Genomic DNA, 21,685 nt, shown 5'->3' on the forward strand with positions numbered 1-21,685 from the left:
CAAATTTCTGCTGGCAAAAAAAGTCCCAGTAGAAAATTGCAGATTCTCTATTCTCTAACTGTCAACATTTGCTCTCTCTCGCTCTCTCTTCTGCTGGCAAATAAAGTACGCGAACGACATCCAGTAAAAGTTTGGGCAAATTTGCACAAATTTTTGAGTTCCCGAACACAGCTATTATTTTTTTAAACAAATCAAGCTAGATTTGAATTTAATAAATTTCAAAAATATTTGTATTTATCTAAACGGTACACCTTATGTAACTAAATACTGCTTATTCTATTATTCAATTGCAATAATTTAATATTTTACATTTGTAACAAGAATTTTCTTTGTGGAAGAACAATTGATGATTGAAATACAAGCAAAGATCTATGGGTAAATTTTAGATGAAAATGAAAACGTCAAAAAGAACACAACACACAAATAGGGTATACACCTCGAAACTTGGTATAGCCATAAAGAAATAAACCGCCTGTTTGGCAGCATGTGTGTATCTATACCGATTCATATCGAGATTTCATCATTTTCTTAATATACGTCTTGTAATCATCACCAGTACCGGGGCCTCCACTTGAGTTAGTACCCAGACCCGCAGTTGATTTTCGAGTTTTTGCCTGTGTAGGAATGATATGCTTAAATTCATCTCTACATAGGAACATCGTGAATACAATGGATTACCTCTATAATATTGGTGCGTCCTTGGTTTTTGCGACCCAGACCTTGACCTTCGGACCAACCCATTTTCTGTAACAGTCGATTGCCCACATTATTTGAACCAATTGGCATAACGGGAGCTTCTGCGGCACGAGATGTTAGTTTCTTTATTTCCTTTTCAAAACGTTCCCTATTGGGATTTGTTGGTGGTGGATCACATTCTCCATACTTTTCTCGCCTTTCTTTGGCCCGATCGCGATAACTGCAAGAACATGATGAGAAATAAAATCTATGTATAAACAACACCTACTGCTGGCGTAAGCATTAACTTACGACAAAGCTGCTGCCAGTGATGACTCCTTATCGCTTTCAGATTGCATAGAACCCACTGCTTTGGAGGTGTAAATTTTGGCTAGATTCTCTTTATGCAAATTGGACATTTTTAAATGCTTCTGCAGAATTTCCAAAGACTGAAATGCTCGTTTGCATAGCAAACAGGTAAGTTTTTGAAAATCAACAAAGTCCTTCTCACTAGCTTCCGCGAAGTTAGATTTGCCGGGCGGGGGAACATCATCTTCAGAATCGGAACCATAAGCCGGTATAAGCTTATTGGATGTTCCCACCGTTGAGGGTGCCATGAAATTGTTGCCTGCTTTCTTTTCTAATATTGAAAAACCAACATCCGCATATCCACTGCTAACACCTACTCCTGCACCAGCAGAACTTGTAGAAGGCCTTGCACCATCAACCGACGTTTGTGCTTGTTGTGGCGGTGCAATTGGTACATAATCCTTCTTTTGGTTTAATTGCTTAGCCCACTTCTCCATATCCTTAACAATCTTTTTAGCCACTTTAACTTTATCGTGCTTGTGACCACCACCTTCCTTTTTGTCTTTTTTGGAGGCATCTACTTCTTCTGAGGCATTGGCGGAAGACGCCTCTGACTCCTGTTTTACCGCTGCCTGTACGGTTGCAGCAACAGCGGCTGGTGTGGCCAGTATATATGTACTTTTACGTTGATCCCAATAAAGATATGCCCCAGTTTCACTATTATAATAGTATTGAGAATGAGCATCGTAGTACAGGCCAGTTGTGGGATCATAGTAGTAGCCGGAGGTTTCGTCATATTGATAAAGTGATACATCGGGAGTAGCTGTAGAAACAGAAAGAAGAAAGCCTTAAGTTGTAAGGGAGGAAGGAAGGCGTTAAAAGTAATTTTTGTTGTCCGAGACCACAGACGCAATGAATGGCTATTTTTAAGCTCTATAACATAGGAAATATTAAAAACATTGGCGCTGATTGAGATCCTATCACACCTTCTACCGTAGTTCAAGAGTGAAGTGATGGTGGAGCACAACCAATAACGAAACTTAAGTTGAAGCACTTGCTATGTTCATGTCTAGGTCTGCAGTGACGGCTGTCCTTTCTGGGGAGGCGGTTCTTCTGCGATGTGAGATAACTTGCGAACTCTGGAACGTCTCCCGTGATTAGTGTACGAAACTGGATAGTTCCGACGGTGGGAGCGAAAAGCTCCGGCGAAGGTACATATGTGCTTGGGTAAGAAATGGGCGTTTCAACCCCCGCTCTGTTTCTTCATTCTTTCTGTTTCTTTTATTCCTATATAAGCTCTAGATATGGTGCGAGGCCCCACATCTTATTTTTCTTCTCTTTCTAGGGTATCACAATGGGCCAAACTGGCCTTCAGGTGAACTCACCTATGGTGGGCAACCCATTCAATCTAACCTAAGTAAAATTCGTTGTTGTTGTTGTTGTAGCAGTGTGTTGTACACTGAGGCGGCAGTTTTTGCCGACTTCATCGGGTCAATCCGGTACGCACAACCGGTTGCCTTGGGATTGAGTAAAATTCGTTCAAGAGTTGTAGCAGTACATACCGCTTCTGTCGCCTAATGATACCAATGTTTAGTTCTCTGATTCAAGAGAAAAATCATATGGACAAGTGAAAATATGTGGCAAACGGCTTCAATCACCTTTAAATCTGATTGAAACCTCAATATGATATGCCAATGCAAAACAGTCTCCCAGAATCAAGCAATTAAGGCCGACTGATATTGGGCTATGTTCAGTTTGTATAGCTCTAAAACAGTCTCACAGAATCAAGCAATTAAGGTCGACTGATATTGGGCTATCAGGTATGTTCAGTTTGTATAGCTCTAACTTAGCATATCCTGATACCTTTGTCAGCACCCCTAGTACTGCCGGCAAGTGAGTTGTTTCTACTTCTGACTTTATGACAAATTGCTGTGGCATGTGAGGAAAATTTGTAGGAACTGTCAAATGTGACACCAAGTATTTTGGGACACTTGATGGTCTAATTTGTTACTCCAACGACCATCACATTTAGCTTCTTACGCACCTCATGCGTCTGTGTAGTGAACAATGTGGCTGAAGATTTGGTGGCAGATATCTTCAGATTTCTGGCAGCGAAATAAGAGGCAAGTTCGTTGGGGTAGATGTTTAACCTATCGCAGATGTCAACGATGGGTGGGGGGTTTGATGCCCCCATATGATACGATCTCTATGCCGTCTGGAGGGATGGAATGGAGGATACGTATAGCTTAAAGAGTGCCTGAGATATCACCCCGCCTTGGGGAACTCTATGTTTCACTCTACGGTGTTTCGATTTCTTATACCTAAATTCCACAAATGATTGGCGACCACACAGATAATTCGCGACCCAGCGTTTCAGGCTTGGCTGGAGGGACGTATTGACGATGTGCTCAAATAGTTTGGCATGATTGACCGTGTCGAATGCCTTCGAAAGGTCCAGTGCCACGAGACAGGACGGTCCTTCAAATGGCCAGGGCGGATTGAAGCCACGGCAAATATTTGCGGTGATGGCATGCAAAAATGTTTTGTGCTAAGCAGTCTTCAAAATCCATGCTGATGCTCGGCGAATGGAAATTCTTCAATGAGGCTCAGGAGAAGTAATCCCTCAAGTATCTTGTCTACTGGTGAGAGAAGGGAGATCGGTCTGTACTACTCCCCCAAACTCGGGTCCTTTCCAGGCTTCGGTAGCGGGATCACTCTTCACTTCTTCCAGACATGGGGAACTACAAGAGTTTCAAAGACATATTGCAAGATACTCGACTACAGGTACATCCAGATTTTTAAGCATCAGAATAGAAATTCCGTCAAGGCCCAACGCCTGGCATGACTTGGCGCCGGATGACATTCGTAACTTCGTCCACGGTAAATTGTGATGGCTGTCCTTCGGCTCGGAGACCACGTATACGACGAATGGCACCCCTCCTAGTCCTGTCACTCTTGGGAGCACTAAAAATTGATGGTTAAACAACCTGGTGATCCTTTTCAATCACAGTTCCCTCACAAAAAGTGACGGAGATCTTGTCGTCCCGTCTACCGGGATTCGAGAGTTGCTAAGCAGTACACAGCTTGCCTAAACCGGTACCTAAGTTACATTGCTCCAAGTGTTCCAGCCACAAATTCCGCTTATGTTCGTTGACTACCCTGTTGATTGCCAGATCGCTGATTCTACGGTGAGGTCTGTGCAAAGAATCCCATCACGCTCGTCTGCGATTACTGCTACGTTTATGATGTCTCGGAATTTCCTCTCAGCAACTAGAATATTTGAGGGAGGTGTCAGTGCACTGAAGCAGCCATTGGTGTACTCCCTAAAGCCGACCCAATCGCCCTTCTTTTGATTGATAAACGTTCGGCGCTAAGAGGTTATGAAGTCGGGGGGTCGGTCGATGGTGAGAAGTAGAAAAGGGTGATCTGATCCCAAAGAAATGACGGCTTATCAGGTTACGTCACTCAGGAGATCAGAGGTTATGAAGACGGTGGATGGTGAGAATTATTCGGTGGATGGTGAAAATTATGGGGAGGTGATCTGATCCCAATGAAATTTCGGTTTGTCAGGTTACGTCACACAGGGAATGCAATGAAAATGTCTGGCAAGCTGCTACATCTCCTCGTAATCCTAGTGGGGGCATCCTCTTTCACCGTGCAAAACGTGGAGCCTGCTGGTCGTTACCTTGGGGAGAATACCCTAAAACGTGTATGCATTAAAATCTGCTAGAACCTTACGATTATGGACAGACAGTACTCCACCTATGTCGGGTTTGTAATCTTGGCCATTTACTGGGTCACAACTACCAACCGACGTTATGTACAAGTTGTATAGCTCTATCTCGGCAGTACCGGACCTGATTGCTATCCCTATGCACTCCATGTTGGGGTCACTAGCGCCAGTCGCAGGCTCGATGCCTCTATACAGCACGGAATGGTATATCACGAACGCCTATCCGTGACAACTGTGGTCGGTCAGCTTTGTCTCCTGGATCGCTGCAACGAGTTTGTTCTTCCGACTCATAAAATACACTATCTCGTCGATCTTGGTTCTCAGACCATTGCAATTCAATTGCAAAAAAGATACACTTCCCTGTACTGGCTTGGCAATAATGGGGCTGGGATGCTGCTGTTGCGTATATTGCTGTACAGGAGAGGTACGGGTCACATAGTCCAACCACGAGGAAGCAGAAGGTGACGACGACGAAGCTTGTGACCCACAGCTGTCTATGTTCGCACAGCACCTTCATGCACCCACTCCATGCACCATGTTACATCTCACCGACGCCGACCGATGATGGAGGCGGTTCAGGCAAACCGAAAAGAACCAGGTTCCGGTGTTCTTTTCAATCCCTGCACGGAGACCAGAAACGTGCGGAGAAGGCACTCCGGGATGTGCCCATGACGAAAAAAGGACGAACACGTACACTGACGCGGTAGCCCTGCCTGAACGATTTTAATATCATGAGTGGGTATCACCTGATGTTGGCCATTGGTTATTTGGAAGCGCAAATAACTCGCCTTGTCATCTCGAGTATCATTAGCACTCAGTATTTACATAAGAGCTAGTGCCACCAGACTCCTCACTGAGACTCTCCTCTCGAAAATCGCTGACTACTTTGCAACTACTCCATAAAAAGGAAGCTTCCACTATCCGCAACCTAAGCTTCCCGTGATAACGATGGACACCACACAAGTCTAAGTTCCAGCCTGTGTGGCGCTCATAGTTATTCCGTGTCGGCCTAACTATATGCCCATTCAAATTATGAAAAATACTGAAGCAGATTCGCCTATATAAAGCGCACTCTCTGTATATCGTCCTTTATAAAGGACGCTTTCTGGACATTAACTTTCCACTTTTATATAAAAAGATGGGGGTGACTTCCAAGATGATTTATTGGATGTATACGGCCATCGTGAAACCAATACTGGCCAATGGAGAGCTGGTAAGGTGGGACTCCGTAGGGAAGAGGACGCGTGTGAAGGAGTTCGAGAAGGTCCAGAGACTGACCTACGTCAGGATTACAGAGGCACTGAGAACCGCATCGCAGGCAGGCCTGGAGGCGATGCTGGATATGCAGCCCATTGGGGCCTTTATTTGGAACAGCGCTGACAGGGTCGCGCTTAGGCTGAGAGAGCTCGGCATGCTGAACGAGGATGGTTGCGGCCAAAGTTCGAAACTAAAAAATGGGATTAACTTTGCTAGGGAGCTTTATGCATTAATGGGTTAAGATAAAAAAAATCTTTTTTTAGTTTTAGCATTACTTACGGTATACTTTGCCATCGTTGCCTTTCGGAGTAACCACTGCTGGTCTTGAACCTGCTGCAGCTGATACATTAGTGCCCGCAATGCGAGAGGATGCAGCTGTGCCAATCGCTTCAGTCTTGTTCATCATAGCCTGCTTTCGTTTAATAGCCGACAAGGCTACAGCTGCACCAGAATTGGCTTGATTATCTGCTGGTAGATTGGAGTGAGAGCCATTACTTATCTCCGCTATGTAATAATCAGTATAGTATTTTAAATAATGAGCATGTTCTGCAGGCGTTGTCGCATATAACGAAGCACTGTATTCAGCTAAACGAGGAACATCATCTAATGTATATTGTTCTGTTGAATTGGCAGAAGTCGCAGCTATCTCTTCGGCTGTCATGGGTCCAATCACAGCAGATTGATGTTTCGTTGAACCATTGGAGCCCGACGATCCTTCGCTTTTTTTCTTGAGGGCAATTTGACGATTTTCATTATCCACACAATAGGTTACAAGTACTAAAAAGGCAATAAAAATAATATAGGCATATCTGCTTGTAAGAGTACGATTTTTTTTTCATTTCATATATTGTTGTACCTTCTTTATCGTCTATAGTAAGAGGAGGCTCCAGAGTACTTAACAAGTTGTGCATTTCCATTGAATCAACAAGGGTATCAAAATTCAAATAGCAAATGCCCCTCGAAGTTTGTGTTAAGGCATCTCTAGATATAAGGACTTTAGTTATCTTTTTCGCAAGATCCGGCGCATGCTTGGTGATAGCTGTTAAAACAGCTTCTTCGTTGCTCAGCACATCCAAGTTGCGTAGCATAATTTCTGCATTGAAGTGAGGGGTAAAATCGTTTGAATTAACACTTTTCAATACACAATTAGCTAATGCACAGAGCATTAGGGCAAAATTTTCTTTATGTATTTCTCTTATCTTTGTGAGATTAGCAAATTTGTTAGTTGCTCTTTCAAAAAGACACAATAAATTTTGAAAACTATGCTTAAGAATAGGAGATAAATTTTGTGAATATGTATACTTTTGGTTAGAATGTTGCTGATTTCATCGCTGCCTTTGACTAATGCACTTTCTTCGCGGGAAGCAAAACATTTGTAGCAAGTGTCGCGGCGTCCAAAATTCAAGAAAATGCACTGAAAGAAATAAAGATTATAAAAATTATTTCAATGGAGAAGTCTATATCATATATGAATTTACTAGCAGGACGACAGGGACAGCTCCGCTGCGCCTTCTTTTAGTCTCTTTTTTTTATCTGAGCCCTATTATGGCACAGTCAGGAAATATGTTCTGTTTTTGGGTGCTGGTCTTTCAGATATTTCGCCCCAATGAGAATATCATTTTAGTGATCTATTCCCAAATACCTTTCATTTGAGCCTTATATTGCTATGTTCGGAAAATATATTCGATATGGGGGTATTTTTGAGGGTGAGGTGGGCGCCCACATATCAGATTCGTGCTCTAGTTTCAAATATCTTTCATTTGAGACCCATATTGTCATTAGTGATTTATATTTCCATTTGGCGGGCCTTGGGGGTGGTGCAGCCCCTATTTTTAAGTTATTATAAAAAACACCTAATTTCGCTTAAATCGCCCCACCAATCTCCGAGATCTGGCTTTTTTAAAAATAGGGTTAGATTAGATATACAGCATTCTTTTGGTTTTGGTGGTGGATTGGAGTTGCCAAACCCTTTGTCCGAAAGTGGATATCAGATTCACACTCTACACCCAAAAACCCCATTTGAGCTACATTTTGCTATAGTCGGTATAAATGTGTGGTTTAAGAGGAGTTTATGAGGTGAGACGTCACTGAAACACTTGGCCATTAAACAGATCTCAGATTGGAGCCCTTTTTGCCATAATCAACAAATATGTCCAGTTTGAGGGGGATGTAGGTTGGGGAATAGGGCATGGTATACTCTCAAATTTCTTCTATTTGAGCCCCAATTGCCAATATGTCCAGTTTGAGGGGGATGTCGGGTGGGGTATCGCGCTCTATAGCGCCCCATTAACTTAGGGGGAGTTTATGGGGTGAGACGAATTTAAATACTTGTCCTCAAAATACTTATTATTGGCGAACATGGCCGGTTTGAAGGGAGTTTAGGGGGCGAAACCTGAAAAAATATCAGCAACGTGCTAGATCACGATTTTGTTTGACCCCTCTAATATGAAACATTTTGAAGGCGGCTATCAAGTTATTCAAGTCTCATTCAGATCCACAGAAATAATTTTTTTTGTATTGGTTATCTACATTCAAAATCATATTTCAAAGCTACCACTAGGGATACTACATTTTTAAAGAGCCGTAGGTACTACCAAAGTCCTTTTATTGCTGTCCTATTCTATCCTGATCGGCCTTCATATTTTAATTTTAAATCCTTGTTTTTTGCTTAGTATAGGGGGAAGGGGAGTGCCCTTTGACACATGCTTTTATTTGAGTACAATATATTCTCGGTCATCCTACATGACAGTTTGGTGTTGTTTTTATTGGGAGGAGAGGGTCGGTCCTCCTGACGCTAAGATCCAAAAGATAATTTATTTGAGTACCTTATATAAATATTAGATTCGAACTGTACTGTCATAGACCTTTCTTTAAGTTCCCATATTTTCTCGATCGAACTACACGTTCTATTTAAGGGTATTTATTGGGTGGGCCGGTCGCGGACTCTGCCAAATGTGTATACCAATTTGAAGTCAACTCCCAAAGACCTTTCATTTGATACCCAATTTGTGACGTTGGACATTCATGCCCGTTTTGGGGTTTTTAAGGTTGGGGAGGCCCCGTAGACACCATGGACCAAATTCTTATAACACCTGCACCTTTCATTTGATACCCATATTGTCCCAATCGGTTGTTGTTGTTGTTGTGGTGTTTTGGGAGATGGGGAGGCGCCGCAAACACCAAGGAATACATGTTTATAACAGATTCTTACTCTTCTTCTAAATACTTTCCACTTGAAATCCATATTGTCCCATTTGGTAAATATATCCTGCGGGGGGTTTTGAGGGGGAAGGCCCCTCAGACACCAAGGAATACATTTTTATGTCAGATTTGTACCCTACTTTTGAATACCTTTCATTTGATACCGATATTGCCCAAAGCGGTGAAAGAGTCCTGTTTGGGGTTTTTTTTGGGGGGTGGTGGACCCCCCAATAATTAGATTTGTATACCAAGTTCGTACTCTACTCTTAAATACATTTCATTTGATACCCATATTGTCCCAATCGGTAAACTTATACGTTCGGGTGGGTTTTGGGATGGGGCGTCCCGCCAGGTTATTTGTCCCCAAAATGGTATACTAATTTCGAGTTTTTGAGGTACCATGAGGTGGAATACAAAATTTCGCTTAAATCGGTGCTCCCATCTCAGAGATCTGGCGTTTTTGAAAATTGGGGTAAGGGGAGGGTCCGCCCACCCTTCTGATATCAAGAAATGTAGTACCCTTCATTCACCGGGGACTCAAAATCTACCATCTGTGAACAATTCATGAAAATCGGTTCAGCCGTTTTAAAGTATATAAGGAACAGACAAACAAACAAATAAACAGACAAACAAAGCGCAACAATTTAATTTTTATATAATAGAAGAAGAAGATTACTATAGTACCTTGCCACAATACCATTCGCCACGGCCTGAGCTATTGCCATTGCCACCTTTACCGCTCTCATTCGCCACAAACCCAGTATCTTCGCCTTCCTCACGTGAGACATGACATTTAACACACTTGCTATGACGTTTGAAATTTAAGAGACCACACTGAAATGGAGTTCCACATATTAGTTGCAATCACTACCTGCTAAGTAGGTGAAGCATTCAATTACCTTGCCGCAATGCCAATCCTTTAGATGACTATATTGCAAGTTGGCCCTGCATGTGTCGTCCACTTGAATGATACCCTAGAATAGGGAAAAAAGGAAACGAAAAAATATATACGTTAGATCAACTTTATTCGACAGTCAATGTGCCACAGACTTCACAAGTCACCGGTATGATGGAAATCACTTCAACGTCTAAATTGCTTTAAATTATTTTTTGGACCTTTATTGGTGGGCGGCTGGCTCTTCAATTTGTTTGTGTTATGTATATTCCTCAGTCTTCTATAAAATGACTTGATGATTATAGCGCCCTCTATAACATGGGTGTTACATATGATACGAAAAGTTTTCACATTTCCCTTGATGATGAATTTCGTCTGGTCTTAACTCGAAATTGTCAATTGCAAATATGAGGCTGTCCTTTAACTAACGTCTACCTCACAAATTTCAATGAAAATTTATCTAAAGACAAAATTTCAATGACATTTTTTTTAGGACAATATACCAATGAAATTTGTTTTGCGAGGTCTGCTGTATAAATTTCTGGCCTAATATGAAAATGCAAATTTTTATAATTAACAAGCAAAAACGCACACCAACATAAATTCTGCCAAAAAAAATTCACATGTTTTTTACGTATTATAAACCGATTTAGACCACATTTAGCATAATTGTTGGAAGCCATAACACTATGTGCCAAATTTTAGCCCAATTGAATAACAATTGCGGCTTCTAGAAGCTTAAGATGTCAAATCGGAAGTTTGGTTTATACGGAACCTATATCAGGTTATAGACCGATTCGGGCCATATTTGGTCCGATTGTTGGAAGTCGTTACACAACCGTACACAACGCGGCTTCTAACGGTTCAAGGAGTCAAATTGGAAGATCGGTTTATATGCGAGCATTATCAGGTTATAGAAAGATTCGGACCGTACTTAACACGATTGTTGGGAGGCGTTACAGAAGACTACGTGCAAAATTTCAGTCCAATAAACTCCTAAGGGCTCAAGAAGTCAAATCGGGACATCGGTTTATATGGGACCTATATCAGGTTATAGACCGGTTCGGCCCATATTTGGTCCGATTGTTGGAAATCGTTACACAATCCTACACAACGCGGCTTCTAACGGTTCAAGGAGTCAAATCGTAAGATCGGTTTATATGCGAGCATTATCAGGTTATAGAAAGATTCGGACCGTACTTAACACGATTGTTGGGAGGCGTTACAGAAGACTACGTGCAAAATTTCAGTCCAATAAACTCCTAAGGGCTTAAGATGTCAACTCGGGACATCGGTTTATATGGGACCTATATCAAGTTATAGCCCGATTCGGATCATACATAGCACGATTGTTGGAAGTCGTTAAAGAACACTGCAAAATTCCAGCTCAATCGAATAACTGCGGCTTCTAGGGGTTTAAAAAGTCAAATCGGTCGATCGGTTAATATGGGAGCTATATCAGGTTATGGGTCGATTGCAAAGCATTCCGTGCAAAATTTTAACCCATTTCGGATAACAACTGCGACTTCTAGTGGCTTCTATATCAGGTTATAGAACGATTCGTACGGTACTTAACACGATTGTTGGGATTTTCTAGCTCAATAGGACAGCAATTTGGGCTTCCAGAGACTCAGGGTTATTGAACGCTTCTACAGCATTTTCTGGCGACCAAAATCATTAACCATGCATTTTTATCTTCATGTGTGGGAATTAAAAGAAGTCATTAGTTGCCCAGTCAATTCTGTACGGCGGATGACTCATCAACTCGACGTTTTGGAGCGTCAAAAAGGCGCTGGTTGGAGACGATGTGTGAGAGCTCGCATTGTCATGGTGAACAATGATTCGTCTTCTCTTGTTCGTTTTTCGAATTCTCCCAAGTCTTCAGGAAATCAAATTTTTTTTCTAACTAAGAATTGACCGTCCTATATTGCTCAAGCGGAACATTTGCCACATGACTAGTTTTTCCGAAGAAACAAGCAACCATTTGCTTCGAGGTGCTTTTTCGAGGAACAACTTTCGTTGTATTTCGCTCGACCCTCACGGTCTATTGTTAATCTGTTTCATGCTCATACGCAAAGATCCACGATTCGCCAACTGTGACGATCTTACAAACGTATTTTGAAGCACCGCTTTCGTATCTTTTCAACATTTCTTCGCACTAATCGACACGAGCCTTTTTTTGAGCGATTGTAAAATTGAGCGGAATCCAAGGAGAACACACTTTTCTTACGGCAAGGAGTACATGAAATATCGTAAAATGTATGCTGGTAGAAAAATTGCCTAATGCTACATCTATCTCACGGTATGTCACATGACGATCTTGCCTTATAAGTTCACGCACGGCATCAATATACTCTGGTACAAGATTTGATCGAGCATCGGACACGACTGAATTGATTACACCGGTTTTTCACAGTGCTATAGGATAGTGCTTCATCGCCATACAAATATTTAAGTTCATCAATGCGCTCTTGTCGTGATAATCCACATTGAAAGTTGTGAAAAATGCTCGCACAAAAAAGTGCACGAGTTAAGTCCATTTTTATACCCACTACCGTAGAGTAGGGGGCATATTCATTTAGTCAATTCGTTTGCATCACATCGAAATATCAATTTCCGATCCTACAAAGTATCGTCGTAAAATTCTAAGACAACTTAACGATGTCCGTGTGTCTGTCCGTTCGTTTGTTGTAATCACTGTACAACCTTCAAAAATTGAGATATTGAGCTGAAATTTGGCACAGATACGTCTTTTTGATGCACGCTGGTTACGTTCTTGAACGGGCCAAATCGGACCATATTTGGATATAGCTGCTATATAGACCGATCTGGGCAAAAAGAGTCTAATGTCCATAAATGCTTTATTTTTTATCTGATTTTGATGAAACAGTGATTAGTTTTAAGCCTCCCGACATCTGACCCAAAAATGGATCAGATCGGACTACATTTAGATATAGCTGCCCTATAGACCGATCTCCCGATTAAAGGTCTAAAGCCCATGAAAGCTTAATTTATTACCCGATTTCGCTGAAAACAGTGACTTATCATAAGCTTCCCGACATCCGACCTAAATATGGTTCAGATCGAACTATATTTAGATATAGCTGCCATATAAACCGATCTCCCAATAAAGTGTCTGAAGCCCATAAAATCTTTATGTTTTATCTAATTTCGCTGAAATTTGAAACAGTGATTAAGTAGAACTAGGCCTCCCAACATCGGACCCAAATATGGTTCAGATCTGACCATTTTTAGATATAGCTGCCATATAGAAGATCTCCCGATAAAGGGTCTGAAGCCCACAAAAGCTTTATTTATTGCCCGATTTCGCTGAAATTTAAAACAGCCATTTTTTTTTAATCCTTTCGATATCCGACCTAAATATGGTTGGGATCGAACTATATTTAAATATATAGCCAATCTGTTGATATAGAACCATCTGTCGATAAAGGGTCCGTAGCCCATAAAAGCTTTATTTATTATCCGATTTCGCTAAAATTTGAAACTGTGAGTTGTTTTGAGCCCTTCGATTTCCGACCTTAATATGTTTCAGGTCGACTTATATTAAGATATAGCATGTAGACCGATCTGTCGATAAAGTGTCTGAACCCCATAAAAGCTTTATTTTTTTCCGATTTCGCTGAAATTTTATATAGTGAGTTGTTTTAAGCCCCCCGACAAATATGGGTCAAATCAGACAATAAGGTATAGCTGTCATATAGACCAATCTACCAATTTAGGATCTTAATCCCATAAAAAGCAGATTTATTGTCTGAAAATATTACTTCTATATGAGTTCTCGGGACCTGAATAAAATATGATCGAGACCAGCCCCTATTAAGATATAACTACGAATAAAGTAGTGGAGTTATACTAAAATAGGATGATTATTATATCTTTGTTTTATTTGGTCCACATCGATCCAGATTTGTTTATAGGTGTCATATAGAAACAACTCTCGATTTAAAGTCTTACCCTTATAAAAAGCGCATTTATTATTCGATCGGTTTTTATTTGGATATAGCTGCCAAAAAGACCAATATTTTGTTCCACAAAATTGGAGAGTGCCTTATATTTTTTAGACCACTCAATGCCCGTGACGAATTTTGGTGCATAAGTTTTCCAACATTCACCGGATTGTAACGAAAGGGGGTTTTCATATATACTCGAGGGGGTGGGTATCCAAAGTTCGGCCCGGCCGAACTTAATGCCTTTTTACTTGTTTTTTTTTTTGTCAAATTAATGTTTTCACTGTTAACAACACAAATGATGGTCGTACGTCAAAACGTTCTTAGTACCATTATGCTAGAAAATGTTAAATTTTCCAAACCAAAAGTCAGAATGCACGTAGCTGCACTTAGTGTTGCCGAGGCAAAAACTTATATAGCAGCCCTTGTAAAGACAAAATTTCAATGAAATGTTTTCTATGGAAAAACTTTTGATGAAATTTCTTCTAAAAAATAAATAAAATTAATTTTATAACTTTTGTCTTCTTGATTTGGCTCGAGGTCATCGAACAATTCACAAAAACAGGTGTTGGTGTTTTATTTGTTTTATTTGTAATTTTTACCAATATTTCGAGCACCGCCGGTGATCTTCATCAGGGTTTGAACAATAAATTTAACAACCCCTGATGAAGATCACCGGCGGTGGTCGAAATATTAGTAACAAGTAAAAGCGTGCTAAGTTCGGCCGGGCCGAATCTTGTATACCCTCCAACATGGGTCGCATTTGTCGAGTTCTTTTCCCAGCATCTCTTCTTGGGCAAAACAGGATATAAGAAAAGATTTGCTCTGCTATTAGAGCGATATCAAGAAATGGTCCGGTTTGGACCACAATTAAATTATATGCTGGAGACCTGTGTAAAATGTCAGCCAATTCGAATAAGAATTGCGCCCTTTGGGGGCTCAAGAAGAAAAATAGAGAGATCGATTTATATGGGAGCTGTATCGGGCTATAGACCGATTCAGACCATAATAAACACGTATGTTGATAGTCATGAGAGAATCCGTCGTACAAAATTTCAGGCAAATCGGATAATAATTGCGACCTCTACAGGCTCAAGAAGTCAAGATCCCAGATCGGTTTATGTGACAGCTTTATCAGGTTATGAACCGATTTGAACCATACTTGGCACATTTGTTAGATACCATAACAAAACACGTCGTGTCAAAATTCATTCAAATCGGATAGGAGTTACGCCCTTTAGAGGCTCAAGAATTCAAGACCCAAGATCGGTTTATATGGCAGCTATATCAGGTTATGGACCGACTTGAACCATACTTGGCACAGTTGTTGGATATCATAACAAAACACGTCGTGCCAAAATTCATTCAAATCGGATAAGAATTGCGCCCTCTAGAGGCTCAAGAAGTCAAGACCCAAGATCGGTTTATATGACAGCTATACCAGGTTATGTACCGATATAAACCATACTTGGCACAGTTGTTGGATATCATAACAAAACACGTTGTGCAAAATTTTATTCCAATCGGATAGGAATTGCGCACTCTAGAGGCTCAAGAAGTCAAGACCCAAGATCGGTTTATACGGCAGCTATATCAAAACATAGACCGATATGGCCCATTTACAATACCTACCGACCTACACTAATAAGAAGTAATTTCAAGCGGCTAGCTTTACTCCTTCGGAAGTTAGCGTGCTTTCGACAGACAGACGGACGGACATGGCTAGATCGACATAAAATGTCACGACGATCAAGAATATATATACTTTATGGGGTCTCAGACGAATATTTCGAGTAGTTACAAACAGAATGACGAAATTAGTATACCCCCCATCCTATGGTGGAGGGTATAAAAATTACAAATAAAACAATTAAATAAAACACCAACACCTGTTTTTGTAAATTGTTCGATGACCTCGAGCTAAATCAAGAAGACAAAAGTTATAAAATATACTCGCAAACCCCTATTGTCGAATTGTTAATAAAGGAATATTTGAATGTTTTTCATTCTTCGTCTACGCTAACTATATTCTATACTCCTCGGGAGGAAGTATTATTTTTTACCAACTATGCTTTTTGTCTTTTGTCAACTTATGGCCGTCCTCTCATCATCAGCAACATCATTATCACAAGTGTCAGCATTAACACCATATTGTTATGCTTGTTATACATTTTCATTTAATTCATAACTCTTTTAATTGTGTTGTTGATACCTGAGTATATTCCATCCATCGTGCAGCTTCTTGAGTCGTTTTAAACTCGACGAATGCAAAACCTCGTGATACACCTAAATAATTTGAATAAGAAGCAAATACAAAATGTTTTTGTAAAAAAATCAACAATTTTTGTATGTATGTAGTGGAAATAGTAGGTAGGTAGAGAATGTTTTTTTTTTTTTGAGAGTTGCAGAATTGTGTATACGTTCATCCTTTTGAATGGATTTTCATACATACTTACGCTTTCTATAACTTAGTTTTAAAGGATATTTTAAAGTGACTGTATAGTTTGATTTTACGAAACCTACCTGTTGTGCGATCGCGTATAAGACGAATAGATGCCGGAACCATATCAGCTTGTATCAAACAGCTCATAATCTAAAAACCAAATAATTCCAATGCAATTTGAATATGAATAAAGGGAGACTTTAAGCTACATACATCTGCCTTAGTAATGCGCGAATGCAGTCCAAAAACAATAATCGTATTTGATGGTGTTTGATTATAATTGGAGCTCAAGGTATCGTCAATGTCATCATTATCATCTTGGTCAGCGGAATTATTTCGCCTCTGTTGGTTGTTATAGCGACTATTGCCACCATCATTACCACCACCTCTATTTCCTCCGTAACTTTTTGCATCCCGTTGCCTATTACGATCGCCATCACGATTTCTGTAAAAAATACATTTTATACTTACTCCGCTAACATTTCTTTTGAACTCACCTTCGATCTCGATTGTCATATTCACGATTGCGGTTGTAATAATTATCACTACGATCATTTCCATAGTCATCGTCATAGCCACGAGACATATATTTATTATTTCCTCGCGAATTATCTCCACACACATAGTCTTGGTAATCCTGATTGATTATATCACGATATAAATCATTCTCCATGTTATATCTATAGTCCCCACGATCACGTGATCGCGAGCGAGAATTTCTTCGGTTGTTGTAATGCATTTGTTCACGACCGCGTTCTCTGAAAACGTATACAAAATTTAGTTATAATACAAACCATCTGACCTTTCTAAAACATTACCTTGATCTTGAACGAGAACGGCTATAGCGGCGATATGAGCCGCGTCCTCCGCCACCGTTGTTATTTCCAGTATTCCGAAAACGTTCTGTAAATGTAATAAAATATTTTCTTTTAAAATGTGAAAACACCTTCCCATCTCACTTGGTTCAGCGCTACAAGTGACAACCTCTAGATCAAGTGGCATATCAAAAGGGACTAGACAACATTCATACAGACACGGTAGCAGATGCGGTAAATAGCTACCGAGTGAATGTAGTCTTTAGAGAACGACCGCCACCAATTCCACCTGAAGAAATTGAACTCCTCCGGCAAACTAGAGTTGCACATCCGGAAGCAGACCCAGTTGATAGGCTAATCTACTGGATCAAATGTTTGCAGGAAATTCTTCCTTGTCGTTTAGCAATCAACAGCTCCCCGAGATTGATGGTGTACCTAGTTCGATGTCTCAGATATTCTTTCGAACACGTGGAGTAAAAAGGTCCCTTGCGGATCTCGACGTTAATAAATCTCCTGACCCGGACGGTATATCAACACTTGTCATTTGTAAGTGTAGAAATCGCTCTACGGGAGACCTAATGGCATTATTGTCGGAACGATGGAGTCGCTCTATCCATGAGTTTGGTGAGAGTCAGGTCGTGGCTCAGGATATCTTCAAGCATTTGATAGGGTCTGGCATTATGCACTTTTATCAAGGCTTGTCGCTTTTGGAGTCGGTAATAACTTCGTTCGATTTATATCGAGCTTTCTCAGAGATCGCACGTTCAGCCCATCCTCAAAAAAGGTGGGGCGAACAACCCTGTGAATTACCGGCCAATTGCGATATGATCCGCACTCTCCAAGGTTATGGAGAGTATGTTTAACCATCATCTTGTCCGATACTTAGAGTTCAATGGCCTTCTTAGCGATAAACAGTATGGGTTCCGCAGAAATCGCTCTACGGGAGACCTAATGGCATTTTTGTCAAAAAGATGGAGTCGCTCTATCCCCCAGTTTGGTGAGAGTTAAGTCGTGGCTCCGGATACCTCCAAGGCATTAAATGGGGTCTGGCACGGTCCACTTTTATAAAAGCTTTTCGCTTTTGGAGTCGGTAATAACTTCGTTCGATTTATATCGAGCTTTCTCAGAGATCGCACTTTTAGCCCATCCCCAAAAAAAGGTGGGCGAACAACCCTGCGAATTACCGGTCAATTGCGATATGAACCGCACTCTCCAAGGTTATGGAGAGTATGTTTAACCATCATCTTGTCAGATACTTAGAGTTCAATGGCCTTCTTAGCGATAAAAAGTATGGGCTCCGCAGAAATCGCTCTACGGGAGACCTAATGGCATTTTTTTCGGAACGATGGAGTCCCTCTATCCACCAGTTTGGTGAGAGTTAGATCGTGGCTCTGGATATCTCCAAGCCATTTGATAGGGTCTGGCACGGTGCACTTTTATCGAAGCTTGTCGCTTTTGGAGTCGGTAATAACTTCGTTCAATTAAGTGTTTGGGCTTTCTTAGGTTAGGTTAGGTAAGAGTGGCAGTCCTTTACAGGCTCACTTAGACAATTTTAAGTCCATTGTTGTTGTTGTTGTAGCAGTGTGTTATACACTGAGGCGGCAGCCCTTGCCGATGAAGAACTCCATCGGGTCAATCCGGTACGTACAACCGGCTGCCATGGGATTGTCCATTGTGATACCACAGTAGCGACAGACCAAGGCTTCTGGCGGGAGTCGAAACCACGACTCCTGCACTGGTTATCCAAGCATGCTACCAACTCGGCTACCGGGGCTTTCTTAAGCGGTGGAAGAAATATTTCACCTCTTCTGATGTTCTCAATATCTATACTACCTACATCAGGCCGAGGATGGAATATAACTCTCATATATGGGCAGGAGCTCCAAAATCATCCTTGGAGCCACTTGACCGGGTTCAACGGAGAACCATAGTGTTGATTGGAAACAGTAGAGTATCCAACTCTATTGCTTCTCTTGAACATCTTCGGAATGTGGATAACGTTGTATTGTTCTACTTTCATGGCGTATGTGTACCAGGAATATTCGTCTTCTTATCCCTGACGTTAGGATGTTCACCAGTAATAAAAGACTTGCCAGGAACTCACACCCGTTTGTAATTGATTGGCCAGTCGACCAAACCATGATTACCGAGGGGACAAAAAAACTATGGTTCAACTACGATCCGGCAGATACAGCCGCCTCAGCTCCTACAGAGCAAGGATTAATGCCGACGTGCAGGATGTATGTCCCGGTTGTGACCAGGGACCACACGACACACGTCACCTGTTTAACTGCCCAGACAGACCCACACAACTCAGATCCAGATCCCTGTGGAAGCTCCCCATCTTAGTCGCAGAGTTCCTGGATCTGGTAAAACAACAGAATCAAGCAGACGAAAGATGGAACACAACAAACTGCTACGATGACTGTGAGAACCACACGGGTTGGAACTCTCAGCTCCGATTTATGTAGTATTTACCGACATTACGAGAAGCTCAGCTGAGAGCTACCGGGTGCGTCGACAGGTTGTGAATGGTGGTATTATCAATGTACGGAGTAACCTCAACTGCAATCGCGGACTATCAGCGGTATCGAGTGAGTCTGAGTGGCCGACCGGCACAGGCACTTGCTTAAATACCGACTGCCTATGATACTCAATATGATAAGGCACCTTAAAATAACCAATGGCTATAACGTTCCCACGGTGATCGGTCCTATGGACCGGAACGAGCTTGCTCACTTTTGGAGTTTGACGAGGATCGCTCGGGATAGCTGTGAGCACCACACAGATCGGATCATTGAGGTCTGATCTGAGTGGTGTTCACTACTGTCACGAGAAGCATAGCTGCGAGCTACCTGACGCGTCCACTGGTTGCGGATAGTGAATTGCTCCATACGGAGTAGCTGCAACGGCAGTTGGGGACAATCAGCGGTATCGAGGGGAGAGTCTCAGCGATAGATCGGGCGGCACCGGCTCTTGCACAAACACTGTGCAACCAATAGCTACCATGTTCCTGCGGCGATCGTTACTCTTTGGAATGGAACAATCTTGCTCACCTTCACATGAAAATGTGGCCAAAACAACAACAACGAGGATCGCCACCTCTACATACAAATGTGATTGCGACAACAACAACAAAAAGGCGAATTATTGGCGCCTTTAATTAACCAATGGTCATGTTCCCGCGGAGATCGGCCCTATGGACCGGAACAAGTTTGCTTAACTATCGAATTTGACGAAAATTTCCTCATCACATGTAGACATGAGGCTACAACAAAAAGAACCACGCAACAACAAAATATATGTACCGAACTATGCACCAATTTTTATGGAGCAGAGCTTAAGAAGGGCAGCAAACTCATAAAATTACACGAAATATAAAAGGAAAAATATTTGAAAACTAGTTTGCGTACAAAATTTGCGTTCCTTGATTAAAATTTTATACCAACTGAAAACATGGCGACAACTTACGATCCATTCTGCAGTCTTTTTTGCTGAAGGTTTATATTTCTATTTATTCCTTCGGAGGGTATATGATTTTAAATTAATCACTTTTTACGAAAAAATATTGTTGGTATTATCCTGGCCACCAGACCAATAATAAAAACTTATTTCTTTATATGTATAAATATTTTAAAAGCTGCTTAACTCACAACTCGGTCAGACAATTTTTTTTTTGCTTCTGTTTTGGTTTTAAGCTTCTAATTATTCACACGAATTGATAGACCGGCTGCCAATTTCAGTGATTGCCCCAAACGTCTGACTATGGTTCGTTCACACTAAAGCATCTGCCGGACAAAGATAAATAACTATTAAACGTTCAGTGTGCAAAACTTACGATTTGAATTTGTTTGCTGTTTGTTTTGCAGTGTTTAAAATTGGGTAAATCTTTTATTGAACACATTTTAAACGATATTATTAACATTTTTTTTTATTGAAATTAGCATTGGAAATGACATATATACATATATTTTGTTCTTCCGTGTACATAGCCCTTTAAATCCGGGTTTAATGGCTCCATCATCTATTTTCCCTTTTATAAAATCAGCTGACAAGAGCATTGAATCCGGATTTAATGAGCAGTATAAACGGGATTTTAGTTGTATCGAGATAAATATTATCCCCGATTAGTTAAGCGTCTAATCTTACCGCCGCTTACTATCGCCGTTTATTAAAACATATGGTGTCATCATTCAATTTGAATGACAAAACTAAAAGAGGAACGACGCAACACATTTATTCAATGATTAAACGTTCTGGAATGACAAAATTGCTTATGATTTCAATAAAATCACATTTATATACTCCGAGAAATATTTATTTAGAATTAAAATGACTTATTGTCATTGTTTTGTTGATATTTGATATTTGTCAATTTGTTCTCTTTTT

The 21,685-nt window shown here is 40.9% G+C and overlaps 1 protein-coding gene across 1 annotated transcript; it reads right to left on the minus strand.

Moving 5' to 3' along the window:
* Positions 1 to 444: 444 nt before the first annotated feature.
* Positions 445 to 20,973, minus strand: LOC106091813 (RNA-binding protein 5). Its single transcript, XM_013258484.2, has 14 exons — positions 20,768 to 20,973; positions 17,300 to 17,384; positions 16,979 to 17,239; positions 16,695 to 16,926; positions 16,562 to 16,631; positions 16,251 to 16,324; positions 10,075 to 10,149; positions 9,860 to 10,009; positions 7,277 to 7,388; positions 6,831 to 7,067; positions 6,254 to 6,751; positions 988 to 1,807; positions 679 to 916; positions 445 to 614 (listed from the first exon to the last, which is right to left on the minus strand). The coding sequence occupies exons 1-14, from the start codon at positions 20,772 to 20,774 to the stop codon at positions 495 to 497; spliced, it is 2,979 nt and encodes a 992-aa protein (XP_013113938.2). The 5' UTR covers positions 20,775 to 20,973; the 3' UTR covers positions 445 to 494.
* Positions 20,974 to 21,685: the final 712 nt, after the last annotated feature.

Source organism: Stomoxys calcitrans, chromosome 3 (assembly GCF_963082655.1).
Source record: "Stomoxys calcitrans chromosome 3, idStoCalc2.1, whole genome shotgun sequence".
Lineage (NCBI taxonomy): Eukaryota > Metazoa > Arthropoda > Insecta > Diptera > Muscidae > Stomoxys > Stomoxys calcitrans.